We start from the raw sequence: 17,803 nt of genomic DNA on the forward strand, positions 1-17,803 counted from the left end.
CACTGACTTGTTTTCCTAGGGAGGTGGCCTGCGGGGCCGAGGGGGCCACAGCCCTTGGGATGAAACAGCCCCAGCATCGTATAGACCTCTGGGGGGTGGAGGTGGGGGGGGAGGCTGAGCCCTGAGCTAGGGGCCAGCAACCTAGAGCAGCTAGAGAATAAGGAAGCACCACTGGGAGGAATCAGACATGAGAAGGTTGGGGAGGGCTACAGGGGAAAAGGGGAGGAAGAGACAACAGGGGGAAACTGGCCTGATAGAAAAGGGCCCCAGGAATGAAAGACCAGGAGAAAAGGGAGGAAAGGGGGTGGAGTGGGGAAATAGAAGAAAGCAACTTAGTATTTCTTTATTCTTTCCCTCCTTCCTTTCATCTTGAGTGAAGGGTCTTGTCATGTGTCCCAGGCTGGTCTTGAACTTTTCATCCTCTTGCCTTAGCCTCCCAAGTGCTGGGATTACAAGTGTGCAGCACTATACTGGATGAAAGCAAGTTTCTTAAGCATATTTTATGGGCCAGGGATTGTACATCCAGTGTTCCTCTGGGTAGTGGGGGAGAGGTGGTTATGACCAATTCACACTTCTCAGATGAGAGCTAGAGGCAGGAAATGGAGGAACAGACTGGGAGAGACTAAGCCAATGAGGGGTCTGTGAATAGTAAGAGAAGAAACTAACAGAAAGAGAGAATAAGAATAAATGTCTGGTGACATTTCTGTTGGACACCATGCTGTCCCTAACTCTGACCACCTAAGGAGATGAACACTTATTAGCACTATTCGTGGGTTAGGAAAGAGATTCAGAGAGGCAAAGTTGTGAGAACTGGAGAGCTAGGATTAAAATCCTGATTTCTCTCATCTGGTTTGCAGCCAGTGTGAAGAAGAGAGAAAAGGAGACCCTGGGAGACAAAGGTGAGATGCATGGCAAGAGAAAGAAAAGATACTAAGGTATGGGGATAGAGGAAGAACTGAAGAGGGTTGATTTAAAAAAAATCACAGGTACCTTTTTGTGAGGATGTTGGAAAAGTGGCAGGAGGGGAAGGTGGAGGGAAGGAGTCTTGTGGGAAATGTTCCTCATCATTGATGCCTACCATAGTAGTAGCCCATTCTCTGTGACTTTTGTTGTTGTAGGGCTTGAACTTGGGGCCTGGGCATTGTCCCTGTGCTCTCTTGCTCAAGGTTACAAGGTTTGAGCTCAAGGTCTTGCACTTTCAAGGTAACCATTTTCTACCACTTAAATCACACCCTCAGTCCTTTTGCTCCCCCCACCCCCCTCAGATAAGGGCTTGAGCTTTTACAAACTGGAGCCAGACTTGGATTCTGATCCTTCTATCTCCACTTCCTAAGTAGCTGGGATTGTAAACACACACTACCACACCAGGTTAGTTTTGGCCGGTTTCAGTTGTGGAGTTTGAACTCCGGGCCTGGATGCTGTCCCTGAGTTCTTTTGCACAAGGTGAGCGCTCTACCACTTTGAGCCACAGCACCACTTCCAGTTTTCTAGTGGTTCATTGGAGATAAGAGTCTCACAGACTTTCTTGCCTGAGCTGGCCTTCAACCTCTGATCTCAGCCTCCAGAGTGGCAAGGATTACAGGCATGAACAACTGAAATGTGGCTAAATCAGAACTGAAAATCTAAAATACACAGGGAATTTCAAAGTCTTAGAAAAATGACAGCAAAAAAGAAGATGCTCATTAAGTGTTTTATAAAAGAGAAGTTGAAATTATTTTGCACCTATTAGGCTTAGGTATACTGTTTTTCTAAAAAAAAAAAAAAAAAATTACGTCACCTGTCTCCTGTCCACTTGTTTCCTGGGACGGTTAGAAAGTTGAAGCACGCCCACGTGGCTCTTAGGAAATTTGCTGGGACAGTGCTGTTGCTGCCTTGATCTGGGAGGGTGCGTGCATACGTTGAACCAGAGCACTTTACAGTATATATACTGCAATTCCAAAAGAAAGGAGGAGCCAGGATGGACAGGTCTGGATGGGTCAGGGCAGCTCGGCAGGGACTCGGGCTGAGGGGTCCGCAGGGAGGCGGGGCTGGCGGCCGCGTGTTGCCAGGCAACGGGCGCTGTCGATGACGTCACCGGTCGGCGGCGGCCCATCAATCCCTCTCTGGGCGGCGCGGGAGGGCCGGGCCGCCTGCCTGCCTGCCTCCTCCTCCTCCTCCTCCCTCCTCCCTCCTCCCCCGGGCCCGGATGAGATCACCGTGGCGGGCGGCCTGCTGTCCCCACGCTCCCGAACAAATCGACTCCTCGGCGAGCGCCGGTATGTCATGATCTCATGGCCCCGCGGGACGGCGCCGGCCGATGAGGTCATAGCTCCGCGCCCGGCCGCGCCGCGCCGCGCGCGGCTGAATCCGGCCCTCGGGCCCCGCGGCCCGCGGTCGGCGTCCGCCACCGGCCGAGCTGCCGTGGCCGATCCCCGGACGCGTCTCCGCCATCCCGTCCGCCCGCTCCGTGTCCTCCGGGTCACCCCGGACCGCGGGGCCCGTGGGACGTCACAGTCGCGGGGAAGAAGCGGGTTCGGAGCCCGACGTCACAGAGGAGGGAACCGAGGCTGGGGTGGGGGCACCACCCTCGGGAGGACACCCCATACCTCTCACCCCTTGGTTGGGGATCCCACAATCCTGGGAGAAGGTGAGGTTCCACGGGGCAAGGCCACCGGCCAGTGTGACTGAGGCCACCTTCCCGTCCGTGCGGTATAACGGCTCGCTGCAGAGCGGGGGTTCGAACCCAGCTCTACCTGATCAGACACAGGCTATTACTCCAGTAATACATATATTCTCCTTTCTCTTCCCCTCCCTCAGGCCAGCCATCCACAGCAGAGCGGTTTGCAGCTCTCGGCAGGTTCCAGCCCCAGGTGCTGCTAAGGAAGAGGCCAGGGCTCAGGAAGCACCGAATCGCTAGCCTGAGGCTGGAGTTATTACCAAGCCCCAAACGCATCGGTACAGGTTTCAGTTAACAAGTGTCCACACAGGAAGTCTTGGTGCAGATGAAGCACGCAAGGGGAGACCCCTCTGGCGCCTGCTCAGAGTCTTGCCCTTGTGTTGGTTACAGTGCCAACAGGCTTGACAGTTGCTTAGCCATCCTTGCTTGGGAATAGAAAAGGAGAAGGCAGGAAGAAGTTAGATATGGAGGGGAGAAGTTAAACAGGCCTATGCCTGCTCTGTTCTTGAAGCAGCAGGAGACATGAAAACTACAGAGGAACAGGAAAGAACAGTAGCCACATTCCCAGCTTTCTTTTGGGCATAGGGAGTAGGGAGAGGGATGGAACCTGGCGCGCGTGTGTGTGTGTGTGTGCGTGTGTGTGCAGGTAGTTTTGAAGGCATTAGTGCTGCTCTCCTTTTCAAGCTAGGTGCCTGAGTAATTATATACATCAATACCTTGCACATGTTATTTATAAAAAGCGACAAACTGGAAATATGCTCACCTACTTCCTAAACTGGCTATAAGAACCACAGGAGGCTGGGGTAAATGATGACCTCCATCTGTAGCTAACAAAAACAGATTTAGTTTTAGAGAAGTTCATGGCACTGGCTAACAGGGCAAAGTTGGGATCTGAACCCACAGCCTCATGATAACTGGATCCCCAGTTATCAAGTCTTTAGCCGGTGTGTGACAAGCATGTCAACTCATCCCCCTCCTCACTTCTCTACAGAAGTCCTTATTCTGTTCTTCCATATTCCACACCAGCATGAGGAGATGGCCATAAAACAGGCCAACAGGTAATACTGGACCCTCGTGCTGTGCCCCTACCCCCACCCCAGGGACCAGCTGGCACCTCTGACTCCAAAGCTGAGCTGAGGCCCTGCAGGAGTTGCCAGGCTGTGCACCGCCTGTTCATTGGCCACAGCTCTCTGGATCTGAGAGCCTCAGCCCTGTGGCCAGGAATGGCAGCCCACGTGCCCCAGCAACTGCACCAGGAGCTTCCTCACCCCAGGGCCTTGTTCCGCATGACCCAGGGGAAGTGTAATTAGATGATGTTGATGATGAAGCCTGCGGTGGCCTGGGGCCCTGTTAGCTGTGGAAAGGGGACCTCTTCTCTTCCCTTTGTCCCTGTCCCAGCTGGGCGGATGCACCTACATGTCCCCATGCCAGCTACAAGATTAGGAACAAATGCTCAGAGCTGGATCTTAAAGCGAGAGGACTCAAGGGGTAATGTTCAAGGGCTAGAGACAGGAGCACAGGAGCAGAGGTGGTCTGAAGCCCATGGCTTCGACCTAGATACCTGTAGCTCACAAGTGGGCCAATTGCAGGTCTGTTTGCTGGAAAGGTGGCCTTACCCAAGTCACATCACCTCATGGCCTCAGTTTCCTCATCTGTATGGGGGAGGATACAGGAAGTTGTATCCTAACTACTGATCATACACGTGTCCTGATCCCTAGAACCCATGAATGTGTGCAGACAGATGAGTTACATTACATGGAAAAATTATATGCATGTGCAGATGTAAGTGTAGGGTCTTAAAATAGGAGGTGGTTCTCAATAATGCACAGAGGGAGGCAAGAGGCCAGAGCAAAAGAGATGATGTGAAAACAGGAACTTAGATGGATTTGAAGATGGAAGAAGGGCCCATTAGCCAAGGAATGCTGGCTAGCTATAGGAAATGGAGTGGCAAGCCTAATTTTCCCCCAGAGGCTCTGGAAGGGACCATCCCACTGATTTTGGACTGGTGAACCCCAAAACTGTAAAAATACACCAGTGTTGTTTGAAAGCATGGAGTTTGTGTCATTTGGTATAGAAGTCATGAGGGGGCTGGGAAGGTGGCTCAGTGGTAGAGTGCTTGCCTTGCATGCATGAGGCCCTGGGTTCGATTCCTCAGCACCACATAAGCAAAAAGAGAAAAGCCGGAAGTGGTGCTGTGGCTCAAGTGGTAGAGCGCTAGCCTTGAGCTGAAGAGCTGAGGGATAGTGCCCAGGCCCAGAGTTCAGGCCCCACGACCGGACCCAAAAAAAAAAAAAAAAAAAAAGTCATGAGGAACCAACACAGAAGAAATGGTTTCCAGTGACAGTCTAATGTCCTGAATGGCCTGGACACACGACTACAGAAGACCAGAAGGTACTGCCAGGGGTGGGAGTAGCCCATGCTCCCCTACCACGAGAGAGAATTTGCAAAGCATAGTGCAAAACAAAAACATCCAGCCTTTGTTTAAAAATTCAAGATGGCACCAGCAGAGCATTAAACCAAATGCACATGTCAGCCCAGGCCTACACACAGCAGAACTGGAAGCTGTTGTCTCCAAATCAACAGGCCCTGTCTGCTCCAGAACATCCCCTCCCCCAGACTTTTGCAATGCTCTCCTATTTGCAACATACATGGTTTGAATTCCTACTATGTGCCTTACCCCATGCTAGGGAATACAATGAAGTATGTAAAATAATCTAGTTTGTGTTCTCACCACGTTTGAAGCTTAGTGAGGGAGACAAGTCATAACAGTCACAACATGGGGGGTGCAGGGGGGGAGCACATGAGATCATCCCATCCTGCCTGAGCCCAGGCCTCTCTAAACAGGAAGCTGAGGGCCATTGGGTGACTCGAGGCCAGCCAGATGGGGCTGGGGTAGGAAGATGGTGTTTCAGGCAGAGAAAACAGTACCAAGGCCCTGAGGCCAAAGAATGAATATATGATCTGGGGTGAGAGGAGGGGTAAGATATTTTTCTTAGCATCTGGCAACTGGTAGATGGTAGGTCTGGTTGGAAAGAAGAGGCTAGGCAGGAGTTCAAAAGCTGCATAGATCGCTGGTCATCAGTGCCTCATGCCTGTAATCCTTGCTACTTGGGAGGCTGAGGACAGGAGGACGAGGTTCAAGACCAGGCAGAAAAGTTCTCAAGCCATAGCAGGGCACAGGGGCATACGTTTGTCATCCTAAACTAAGTGGGAGGTGAGACTGGAAAATCGGCAGAAAGTCTGTGCAGAGTGCATTATGGGTAGACCCAAGCCTCGGGTCCTGTGGCAACCAGGTCCAGTCTACAGATGACTAAAGAATCTCACCTGCTCCGCCCCCTGAGATGTATTAAACAATGTGACTGTGGAGAATTTGGAGTTTTTTTCAGATGAGGGATACGTAACTGCTAAAGTCTACCTGTAAATAGTCCCAAACCTGAAAAAACAATGCGGAGAAGCTCTGGTCCCAGGAACTTTGGGCAGCACATCTGCAGCCAGTTGATCAGCCACACAGAGACAGGAGTCAACAGAGGCCATGCCTGACTTCACTCAGCTCCGTGACAGCAGGATTCTGTCCAGGCTGCCCAAGGCCCCAGCCAGGACTGGGCACAGGGTGAGGTCTCTGGTGTGGCCACGCTGGCCCCACCCTAGCTAGGCCTGCTGCCCTTCCACATGGGCTAGCCACATACAATGGACTCTGCAGTGGTCTCTGGCCCACTTCTGCAGGAGGGATTGTGGAAGATTCAAGAAGATCCTCGGGCTTCACAGAAGCATTGCACCTCTAAGCAGCTCTAAGATACCTCAGAGTGGAAGTGGAAGGGCTGGCCCCCTGCCCTGCGCCTCTCCACTTTCCGGAGCACATGAACATGGAGTCTGGTTTCATGCAGGCTCAGGGGTAGCAGGGATGGGCCCCGGGCGCCATTCACTCCCCATGTCCAGTGCTGAGCTCTGATTGTGCCCAGTGCTGTGCCCCTTCATGCCTAGTTCAGGGTAGGTGGGGCTTGATCAGGTGCTGGCGGTGGTCAGCAAGGAGGGGAGATGCACCCAGAGCAGCTCAGTTGGTCCTGCTCCCAGGTATCCAGCTATTCCTAAGGAGGAGAGGCCTCGGGGTCCATGGGGAAGGAAGGCCACCCGAGCCTGGGTGCTGAGCCTGGGTGACCATGGCCAGCACACAGCTCGGCTACTCTCCTGACAGGTGACCACTGGAACTGGTAAAAGGTGTCATCTTTCAACCTGGAAATCCATTTCCAAAGGCCCTATGTTGGGGGGGGAGGAGCTGGGAAGGGGGGCTATGCAGGATAAGGAGAAAAAAAATAGCTGCTGGATTCCTAATTCCCCCCAAGGAGGCCTGATTGTCCCTCCCCCGTGCTGAGCAGTTGCCATTAAAAACAAACAGTATCATTTGGTTCAATATAAAATGAATTAAAGGAAATTAAACTGCAGGGGCCATGTGGTAGGCCTTGTCTTCCATTGTCTGGGGTCGCTTTTCATCTTCCCTAGCCAGGAACAAGGACTTGGGGGGGGGAGGTTGTGGTGGAGCAAGCAGGACTGGATAGATAAACAAAGCAACCAGGCAGGTCACCCCCCACACACACACCAGCAGGGAGGCTGGGGTAACTCCCAGGTGCTGCTGGGCCCTGTCGCTGCTGTGTCCCTTGGTGGCAGAATGTAGCCTTTGACAGTCTCCAAGGGAACAGAGTAAAGGGAAAAAAAATACAACAAAGCAAAACAACAAAAACGGATGGGCAGGCCATGGAAACAGAAGAGCGGCTGCTGGCAGCAGAGGGAGAAGGCTGTGGATCCCAGGAGGCTAGGATGAGGGTTGGGGGTGCTTTCTGACTGCTCCCCCCCATTATACAGAGCCACAGTGGCTGGCAGGGGACAGGTGGGGACATGCAGTAGGGTGCAGGGGTGAGTGAACACAGACCTTTCATCCTAGCTGCTCAGGAGGCTGAGCTCTGAGGATCAAGGTTCGAAGCCAGCCTGAGCAGAAAAATCCTCGAGACTCTTATCTCCACTTAACAACAAAAAGTAGATCTGTGGCTCAGGTGGTAGGGCCTTTACGTGAAAAAGCTGAGTGAGAGCCCAAGACCCTGAGTTCAAGCCCCAGCACCAGAAACTTAGGTTATAAGAAGACTGACAGTTTCCTTGTGAAGGAAGGAATTCTGCTCACAAATTCTCTCCCAATTTCTCACTTACCCAGGAACTACAGCCCCTGCCAGCCCCTGCAATCATATAAGTTTTTAAGTCCTTGAAATCCTTCTTCATGAAAACACATCACAGGAGTTCTCCCCCTGGAGAATCTGCCTGATCCAGGGACTCGGAGAGACATGCCCACTGCCCATGCCGGGCATGCAAAAAGCCAACAGCCAAGGAGAGAGACGCTGGGCACTATGGGAACAGTGGAGGGGAGGACCAAACATCCATCCTGAGCCTTCGTCTTTATAATGTCCACCTGGGAGACAAAGGGTTTCAAAGGGATGCTAAGAACTGAAAGCAAGGCATGGGCAATGCGTAATAGCTCGATGTATTTGAAAAAGAAATGCCCGGGAGCCCAAGAATGCTGGTGATATTCCATCCATGTCTGGATGACTAGGTTGGAGGAATGTTGGAGCATGTGCACAGGTGTTTATTGTACTCTTCCTACTGGTAAAATGGTACAAACAGAAGCTGGGTCACACTTTGCAGGGCTGGGCACTGGGTGAATAAACCTTGGCATCTTACATGGCACCTAATGAGCAAACTGAGAAGTGGAGCAAGGTGTATTAATAAAGAAGAGTGTGTGCCTTCCAGTCTTACCCAGGGAACTCTTACCCAGGGCTGGGCGCCACCCGACCCTTCCTGGCTCACAAGGTTGGGATAGGGGCTGAGTTGTGCATTTCTAACAGGTCACCAGCAGAGGTCGCCAGACCAGAGACCACTTTGGAGCATGGTGGATGCATACCAACCTCAAAACTCCAGTTGTGTCACAAAATGGTGTACTCCCCATATCGTTCATTTGTTATACACAAAAAAAACAATTCCCTATCTTGTTTATAGACATATGTCTGTACTACAGAATACCTCTAGGCTGGGCAGGAAAGAACAAGCTTTGCCTCTAGGGTAGAAGAGAAGATGAATCCCCAAATCCCACTTTAATTTCCCCAGGCCCTAAAGGAGACAAGAGTTTCCTGGAATCCTTTGCTGTTGGGCAGAGCCTCCTGATCCAGTCTCAGCCAATGAGGAACAAGGATATACTCTTGTAATATTCCCTGCTACCCCAAACTTATCAAGCAAGTGTGAATAAAGTTTTGTTGGCACAGGTGCTCTACTGCTGCTGAAACAAGCCTCCAGCCATGTTTTACAATGGTTATTTTTTGAGACGGTCTTACTTCCTGACTGGGTGTGCAAATGGACAGAGATCCTCTTTTTTTTTTTTTTTTGCTTCCTGTTGCAGCTGGATGGCTGCACACCCAGCTTTTTCCATTGACACGAAGCCCCCTCTTTCTCAGATTTCCATGTAGATAGCATTATAGGCATACTGTGCCCAACTGTGGGTTAAGAAGGGGGTCTCAACTTACAATCCTCCCTATCTCAGCCTACCAAGTAGCTAGGATTACAGATGTGAGTCACCAGTAGCCAACTTGTTATCCTGTTTCTCATCAACCCATTGGGTTGGGTTTGAACTCTGCCATCCACACACACGGTGGTCCTTAAGAAAATGCCTCAGATGGCCAGCCGCTCACTTAGTTGGGCGATATGAGTGAACAAGACTTGCAAAATGCCTGATGAACTTCTGGGACACTGTCCAGAGCCCCTGGGGACAGCAAGTGCAAAGGTCCCGAGAGAGTATAGGTGAGGAGAGGGGAGAGGGGGTATAGAAGACAGATCCACCAACCCCCAGGATGCAGGAACTGCATCGGAATGAAAGACCAGGCAGCTCAGGACTCAGGGCCAGGGTGACAGCTGGGGTTGAAGTTGAAGACCAGTGGCTGCCATCTTGAAGCTACTTGGGTGTCCAGTAAACTTTGACTTTCTCTCCGGTGATCTAGGCTCTGGAATTCCTAGCAGACCTTCCCAAGCCCAGATGATGCAGGTGGAAGGGATATTGAGGAAAGGAAGGAAATGAAGAGATTCTCAAGAGTCCCCCACCAAGATGGCTCACTTAGCCTCACCCGTCCAAACCATCAAGTAGACCAAATACCAAAGCCCTTCTAAGATCAGCATTAGAATATTAAAATCCAGCCCACCCACTCAGCGGGTGGTGTGCAAGCCCAGCAAGAACATCTGTGCTGAGAGCCATTAAGAGCCCTGACAGATGTGCATCTTCCCCCTCCAGTCCTTCCCCAGCGGCCCATGAAAACCCATTCCTTTCTCTCTCCCAGACAAGGATGGATGAGGATGCCGAGGAGCCCTCAGACAGGCGAGGCACAGCTCTGGACCTTTCCCCAGCCTATAATTTATCTTGGGGGGGGGGGTGGAGGACTATTCACATCCCTTTTTTTCTGGCTGGATTACGTGCTGACCTGGCACATTAATCTCTCCGAATAAGATAATCATCAAAAGAAGGCGCTGGACGGTTGCCAGAGAGACATTAATAACTGTCACCCACACCTCCAAAGTGTTGGGAAGGGGTGTCAAGGCCCGCCTCTGCCTCCCCATCCCCAGTGCTGCCATTTAAAGATAGAAGATAAGGTCGCTCCAGCCTGGACTTGGGGATTTTGTATAGATGACATTGGGGGGCTGGGAGGGGGAACTTGTCTCCTAAGTCACCTCTGTGAAGTTCTCTAAACACACTGAGGGAGCTCACCTGGGAAAGGGGATGGCCTAGGGACTCAGAAAAGGAATCTGAATCAGGACTCTTAACTTCCTGGGTTCAATTCCTGGCATGACCACTTGATAGCTGTGTGATCTGGAGTTACTTCCTTAACCTCTCAGTGCCTGGGATTCTCCTACTGAGACTGTAAAAGGTTTCAGCCTCTTTGGAAAGCAATTTGGCCATTCCTCCAAGAATTAAATAGAATTACCATGAGAACTGTTCTCAGAGAGACACTCGAACACAAAATGGCTAGATCTGAGGATCAAGGTTCCAAACCAGTCCAGGCAGACAAACTTGAGACGCTTATCTCCAGTTAACCAGAAAAAGGTCAGAAATGGAGGTGTGGCTCAGTGGGAGAGCACCAGCTTTGAGCAAAAAAGCTAAGAAGGAGTGAAAGGCCCTGAGATCAAGCCGTAGTACCAACACACACACACACACACACACACACACACACACACACACACACACACACACACACACACACAATAATACAGTTATGAGGTGCAAACAGTCCAAATGGCTACACAATAGTGGTCAGCCCACTAGAATGGACTAGAAGTCACCACTGGAAGGAAGGAATGACAGGCCCATCCATGCCAAAGGATGGACAAACGTGAAGCCAAAATTTATGCTGAGAGAAGGGAGCCAGACATAGGTTCCATAGGACTGGATGGCCACATGAGGGGCAGAAGGCTGATTGGTGGTTACCAGGGGCTGGTGGGTGGGGCCTGGGGTGGGAGGGGATAGGGGTGGTATGTATGTGTCAAAGTGGGTGGAACCTGTAGGGACTCCACATGTCCCATTTCCTTGGAGGTGATGAAATGTTCTGGAACTCCGTGGAGGTGATGGCTGTCTAGGACTGTCAATGTGCAAAATGCCATGGAACAATATGCTTTAAGATGATTAATGGCTCATTGTATATTCTATGACTTTTACCTCAATTAAAAAAAAAAAAGATAAGTGCTCTTGCCTTTCAAGGCTGATACAGAAGGAAATGAGCTAGTGGGGGAGCCAAGCCCGCAGGCAGGGCTGGCACCGCACAGGCTGATCCTGGGCACCGGGTGGTCTGTATTCTGTGCCCCGACTTACTTTGGTCTCTTCTCTGTAGAGAGGTCAGCAGCATCCAGCCCCCAGTGACGGGTGAGATTAAAGGGGTCACACAAGCCACGGGGACAGGAACTTCTGTCTGCTCTGTTCACTGAGGCATCTGTAAGGCCTTCAGCACAGCTGGCCCATGGGTGGCCGGTAGCAAGTGTTTTCTTGAACACAGGACCTGGCTCCTGGCAGTTGCTCAGAAATATTCGGCTGTGGTTATTACTATTAGCTTGGCCACAAGCTATTTCTGGGAGTCCTACATGCTGTTTTCTAGCACAGAGATGTGAGAACTACTTTCTTTGTTTACACATTTCTGTTTTTTGGTTTTGTTGTTGTTGTTGTTCGTCCTGAGGCTTGAACTCAGCGGGCTGAGTGCTATATCCCTGAGCCTCTTTGTGCTCAAGACTTAGGGCTCTACCACTTGAGCCACATCACCACTTCTAGCTTTTTCTGAGTAGTTTATAAGAGTCTCATGGACTTTTTTGCCCAGACTAGCTTTGAACTGTCTTCCTCAGGTCTCAGCCTCCCGGGTAGCTAGGATTACAGGTGTGAGCTACCAGCACCTGGCCACACATTTCTATTTTTATGCTAGACTTGTTTGGACATTGGCACAGAAGAGGATTGACCTGAATTGAGAATGGAATCCAAATGTTCACCCTGCTGTAGGAGGAAGTAGGAGTCATTACCACTGGCTAGACCTTCCATCCATCCACCCATCCACCCACCTATCTTCTTACCATCCACCTATCCATCCATCCATCCATCCATCTCCCATCTCTCCATCTACCCATCCATCCATTCATCTTCCATCTATCCATCCACCCATCTACCCATCCACTCATCCATCCATCCATCCACTCACCCTACCCATCTCCAATTGTTCCTTCTGTCCCTCCCTCTCCAGGCTCTTTCTGCCTTCTACTTTGATGGACCCTAGGCTGACCAAGGTGTGAGTGGGTTTAAGAAGCTAGGGTGGCTTGGTGCCAGTAGCTCATGCCTATAATCCTGGCTGCTCAGGAGGCTGAGATCTGAGGATCAAAGTTCCAAGCCAGCTGGGCAGCCAAGGCAGGAAAGTCCATGAGATCCTTATCTCCAATTCACCACCACAAAAACCTGTGAGTAGAGTTGTGACTCCAATGGTAGAGCATCAACCTTGAGGGGGAAAAGCTGACAGTGCCCAGGTCCTGAATCTAAACCCCAGAAACACACACACACGCACACACACACACACACACACACACACACACACACACACACACACACACACACACACACACACACACACACACACACACACACACAGAGCTAGGGTGGTATGGTCTGGAATGGGTGGGTAGGGTGTGGTTAACAGACCTGGATAGAAAGCTGCTGAGATGATACTCCTGTGCTCATACTCCTCATTGTTTCTGCTGGGCAGAAACATGGCCCCACAGGTCAGTGCTAACCTCAGGAACTGGGAACATACCCCACACCAGGCTAAAGAGGACTTTGCCAGCAAAGGGGAGAGAACCCAGAATCATCCAGGAGGCCTAATATCCTCTCAGCCTCCATCAAAGTGAAAGGCCGGAGAGCCAGAGTCAGAGAAGGAGGAGCAAGGCCAGAAGCAGGGTGAGAGAGCGGAGGACACAGGACGCAGCCTGCTGCCGCATCTGCAGGTGGAGGACGGAGCACAGTGCTGCAATACCCAACCTGAATTCCGTGGAACCCCTGTGTGACTTCCCACCTCTAGAACTATAAGAAAATCAATCCCTCTGGCTTTAAACCACTGAGGTTTGTCATCATTGGTCACGGGCAACCACAGGAGTCAAATTCAGCAGAGGAATCAATAGCGGGTCTCCCTTCTCATTCTCTTCCCACGGGCTGGAGACCACCAGGCAGCATGGAGCCCACTGATGAAATCTCTCACAGGCCAGTAAGGGGGAGGAAGGCGGGTAGAAGGATGGGCAAAGGTGGGGACCTCCAGTGGTGAAGCTGTTGCCCCCATAGTATAGATGCAGCAGCCGAGGCTCAGACAGGCTAGATCGCTCATCCAAGGCTAGGAAGCGGGTCAGCGCCTACTAGGCAGGATTAAATAGTGTCCATACTGGCTGAGCATCCCTATTCCAAACTCCTGAATGCTCTGCCAGGAAGACACAGCAGGGGGGGGGTGGGGAAGAGGGGAGGTAAGGAGTCCATACCCGACCCAACCTCAAACAACCAGCACAATTGGAAAGCAGGTGTGCCCATATCTCTATTTTGAGTCACCTTCAGGCCATGAGTATGAGGTGCATATCAAACACGAATCAATGAGTTCTGTGTTTAGACTTGGGTCTCAGCCTTCCTACAGTCTCATCATGTATGTATAAATATTCCAGACTCTGATACTCTTCTGGCCCATGCATTTTGGATCAGGGATACTCAACTTGTGCTATGAGAGTCACCCACTGTGGATGCTGTCTAGTTCCTACAAGGTTAGTAGTCTCACAGAAAGAGGGATTACTCCCATCTGTTGCCAGATGAGGGGAGATTTTGTTTGTCCATACACAGCCAGAAGGGAAATCTAGCTGAGATGGGAATGAGGGTAAAGCTTTGCCTTTAGGCTGTGGTTTCATCTAAGAAAGCCTCAACATTTTAAGATTTTTGAGCCAGGTGCTGGTGACTCATGCCTGCCATCCTAGCTATTCAGGAGGCTGAGATCTGAGGATCCCAGTTGAAAGCCAGCCTGGGCAAGGAAGGCCGAGAGACTCTTATCTCCAATTAACTACCTGAAAACAGGAAGCAGAGCTATGTCTGAAAGTGCTAGCCTTGAGCAAGAATGCTTGGGGACAATGCCCAGGCCCTGTGTTCAAGCCCCAGGACTACCACCATCACCACCACCACCAACAAACATTTGCCTCAGTCAGATCAGATCAAAGCACATAGGGAGGGGAGAAACCATTCCAGAGATGACCCTGGCTGATAGGCTGGGTCAGCTGCCACTCGAAACTGATGGTCAATTCCAACCTGCAATTTTGTCAAGCAAAGCCTGGGACAAAGGCTGAGATTTCTGGACTTGAAAGACAGCTGGTTTAGTTTGTTTGTTTGTTTTGTGCGATGGAATGTAGGGGTCTTTACAAGTCCTCTAGTCCATCCACCTCTATCCAGGTTCCAGTCACGTTACTGCACAGGGGCACAGATGATCGTTATTCCAACCATATTCCCATAACTCCCCAAGATCTCTTTATCCCAACATACTTCCATACTGTACACTGCAAAGCATGTCCGCTACCACTTCTCCTCCTGTGACCATGGCAGACAGCACTAGTCCATCACAGAGTCCTTTCCTGATGGGTCTCAAGACCCTTTTTACAAGATGAGTTCCTAGAAACCACTGAAAGTCAAAAGCTATGATGGCTACCGTTTCCTATAAGAAGCAGGATGCAGGACATGCCACCTGCTTTTCTCCTCCCCCAGGTGACACTGAGATTAAAAACCCCATCCAGGGAGGCTTTTGGATGGGGTAACTTAGGAAATGTATCCAGAGGGTAAAGGTGTGAGCAGAGGTGGCAAAGATAAATTGCCAAGCAAGGGATAAGAGAGGTGACCGGTGCTTGTGGCCGGGCCTCTGCTCTTGCTCATTCTTTCCTCCTCTAGAAGGCGCGCAGACTCCTCCCCCTCCCCACCTCCCACCCCCAAACCACTGCACAACTGATGTGCTGGAGCTTGTCCTACCCTAGACTTGATGGCCAGGATGATCTTGGGTAGGGCCACCACGAGGCACTTCAGGGCGATGGTGAGGTACTTGAGCACAAAGTCCGCGATCCCCACGATCCACAGCAGGTCGAAGAAGTCCAGGGTCTCCAGGTTGGGCTTCAGGAAGATGAGGCTGGGGGGGGGGAATAGGGGGAGGGGAGTCAAATGGCTCACTTAGATCAGGGCCCCCAGGTGAGGAGTTATTTCCATAGGGTCTTCTGCTAGACGGGGCGGGGGAGGAGGGGTGCTCGAAGGACCTCCATGAGACTGGAGATGAAGTGGAGACTCCCACTGGACAGTGGAAATGAAGCTACCAGCAACTCCACCCTGTCCTGCAAAGACAGGCAGGGAAGTGCAAGGGAATGTGTACAAAGTCCCACAGGTATGAAGGGAGGAGGGTGGATGCAAACTCAGGCTCCCAGAGTGCAATGCGCCCTGTCCATCAATCCCTGCTGAGCTGCAAGTCTGTGACACCTGGCCGTCACAGGGAGAGTGGAAGGAAGCCCACACTCAACCTGTTTTCCTACACACTGAGCAGTAGGTTCATTTCCATCTGAAGTACTCCGTGCTTTCACGGTCTGATATATTTTATTATTGGTTTTGCTTCTCGGGTGGCAACACCGCCAATAATTATAGTGATTAATCCTATAATAATACTCATTATGATACTACGATACGGTAAACGTGGGCTGGTTTCCCCAGTGTTTTCACGTATATTGTGACAATTAGCTTAACCTGTCCAGGTGGATAGGTAAGAATGAAGCTCGGCGTTGGTTGTACCAGTGTGGTGCCAAGGGTGTGAAGCCAGCCAGTGCCATCAGGAAGGGACTCTGAATGGATGATCAAGCTTCACATCCCCGGGAGATCAAGGTCATGGTTAATGGCTGCTTCCGTGTCTGAGTCACCTTAGGAAGGTGCAATGGTTTAGATGTGGCTTTGTCTGTCACTCTTGGGTTCCTGAATTAGAAGCTTGCTCCTCCTCCCTGTGGTGCTGAGGGGGGCAGGGCTTAGTGGGAAGTTATTTGCCCCTTCTCTCTCCTACCTCACCATGTGATCTCTCTCTTCTTCATGCTTCTCTTCCATGATGCCATCTGCAATACACGCCTCACTAGAACTAGGCCAAGACCAGTGCCATGTTCTTGACTCTCTAGAACTGGGAGCTAGACAAACCCTTTTATCTTCCTAAAATACCAAGCCTCAGGTATTTCATTACGGTGTCAGGAAAACAGTCAGACAGATCCAAATCAGACTTCTTGAAGTCTGATTCTAGAGCTGTGAAGTGGGGCTAACACTGCCCTGCTGGTCCCCAGGAGGGCAAAGTAAGATAAAAGCTGTTGGCATCGCCCACAGACCCACTGTGTACTAATGGCCTGAGAGAGGGGCAGAGCTCAGCTTGGTTGCATTTTTTTCACGTTGTTGGGTGTTCTCTCTCTCTCTCTCTCTCTCTCTCTCTCTCTCTCTCTCTCTCTCTCTCTCTCTCTCTCCCTCTCTCTCTTTCACACACACACACACACACACACACACACACACACACACACACACACACACACACACTCTGTCTCTATCTCTGTCTGTCTCTGTCTCCCTCCCTCCCCCCCCCCCCCCCCCCGTCTCTATGCTGCCAATTTGAGTCAGCCCTGGTTTGCTGAGGGCACTGAGGTCTGAGCCTGGGAATATGATCATACCCAGAAAATGGCACGAGCGGGAAATTCATCCAAACTGCTGAGAAACTCCACCTCTTATGCCCTCTACCACGACCTTGATGTCTGGACCATACGACTAATGTAGGGTGTGAGGTGTGTTGATGCTGTGGGCCAGCTCCCAAGACTGCTTTTATGGGGTAGCTGCAGAAAGCATCAGAACTACCGACTCCCCAAGTCCGCTGTCAAAACAGGCGGACGTGATCTGAAAACCTGTCTCAAGATTTTTCTTCTTTCTTTCTTTCTTTCCTTTTTTTTCTTTCTTTCCTTCTTTCCTTCTTTCTTTCTTCCTTCCTTCCTTTCTTCCTTCCTTCTTTCCTTCCTTCCCCCCCTCTCTTTCCTCCCTCCTTCCTTCCTTAATTCCTTCCTCAAAAAAAGCCTCAAAATCTAAAACACTTCCCTGGTCCACTGCTTTTTGGATAGGGGCTGTCAGCTGTAGACTCTTGGGCCCAGCGTCAATGACACCTATTTTCCAGTTTTCTTCAATGTAACGATTAGTCATGCATGCTTAGATAGGTGGCTTGCCCTTGTTTCTCCTAGAGAGGGCTGTTGTAGGCATGTGGGTAGTAGCAGGAGGGTGGAATGGGAAGGTTACAACAGGACACTGCTGGTGCCTGGTCCTTGATAGATACCCTGTGTACCCCAAGTTGAACCAGCACCCCGTTCTGCCATTGCTCACCTATTGTAGAGCTGTTGGGAGCTGAACGTGTAGAGCACGTACAGAGTGTTTCCTGCCAGAAAGGCCACGATCCACAGGATGACCAGCACAGACCTCTTCTCCTGGAGGCAAAGCAAGAGAAACATGAGACGCTCAAGGGATCTATGCTGGAACATTCTAGAATGTTC

At 50.9% G+C, this 17,803-nt stretch overlaps 1 protein-coding gene across 3 annotated transcripts in view; it reads right to left on the minus strand.

Annotated features, from left to right (window-relative positions):
• LOC138837709 (RING finger and transmembrane domain-containing protein 2) overlaps positions 1 to 17,803 on the minus strand; it is a 50,019-nt gene that overhangs the window by 14,433 nt on the left and 17,783 nt on the right. For all 3 annotated transcript variants that reach the window (XR_011375418.1, XM_070036662.1, XM_070036661.1), the window contains exons 6-7: positions 17,637 to 17,737; positions 15,237 to 15,390 (exon numbers count right to left, since the gene is read on the minus strand). Coding sequence is in view for 2 of the 3 variants with exons in the window: in XM_070036662.1 (XP_069892763.1) it covers positions 15,237 to 15,390; positions 17,637 to 17,737 (255 nt within the window). In the remaining variant the exon portion in view is untranslated. The remainder of the gene's footprint in view (positions 1 to 15,236; positions 15,391 to 17,636; positions 17,738 to 17,803) is intronic.

Source organism: Dipodomys merriami, unplaced genomic scaffold (assembly GCF_024711535.1).
Source record: "Dipodomys merriami isolate MVZ:Mamm:240054 unplaced genomic scaffold, mDipMer1.0.p SCAF_274, whole genome shotgun sequence".
NCBI lineage: Eukaryota > Metazoa > Chordata > Mammalia > Rodentia > Heteromyidae > Dipodomys > Dipodomys merriami.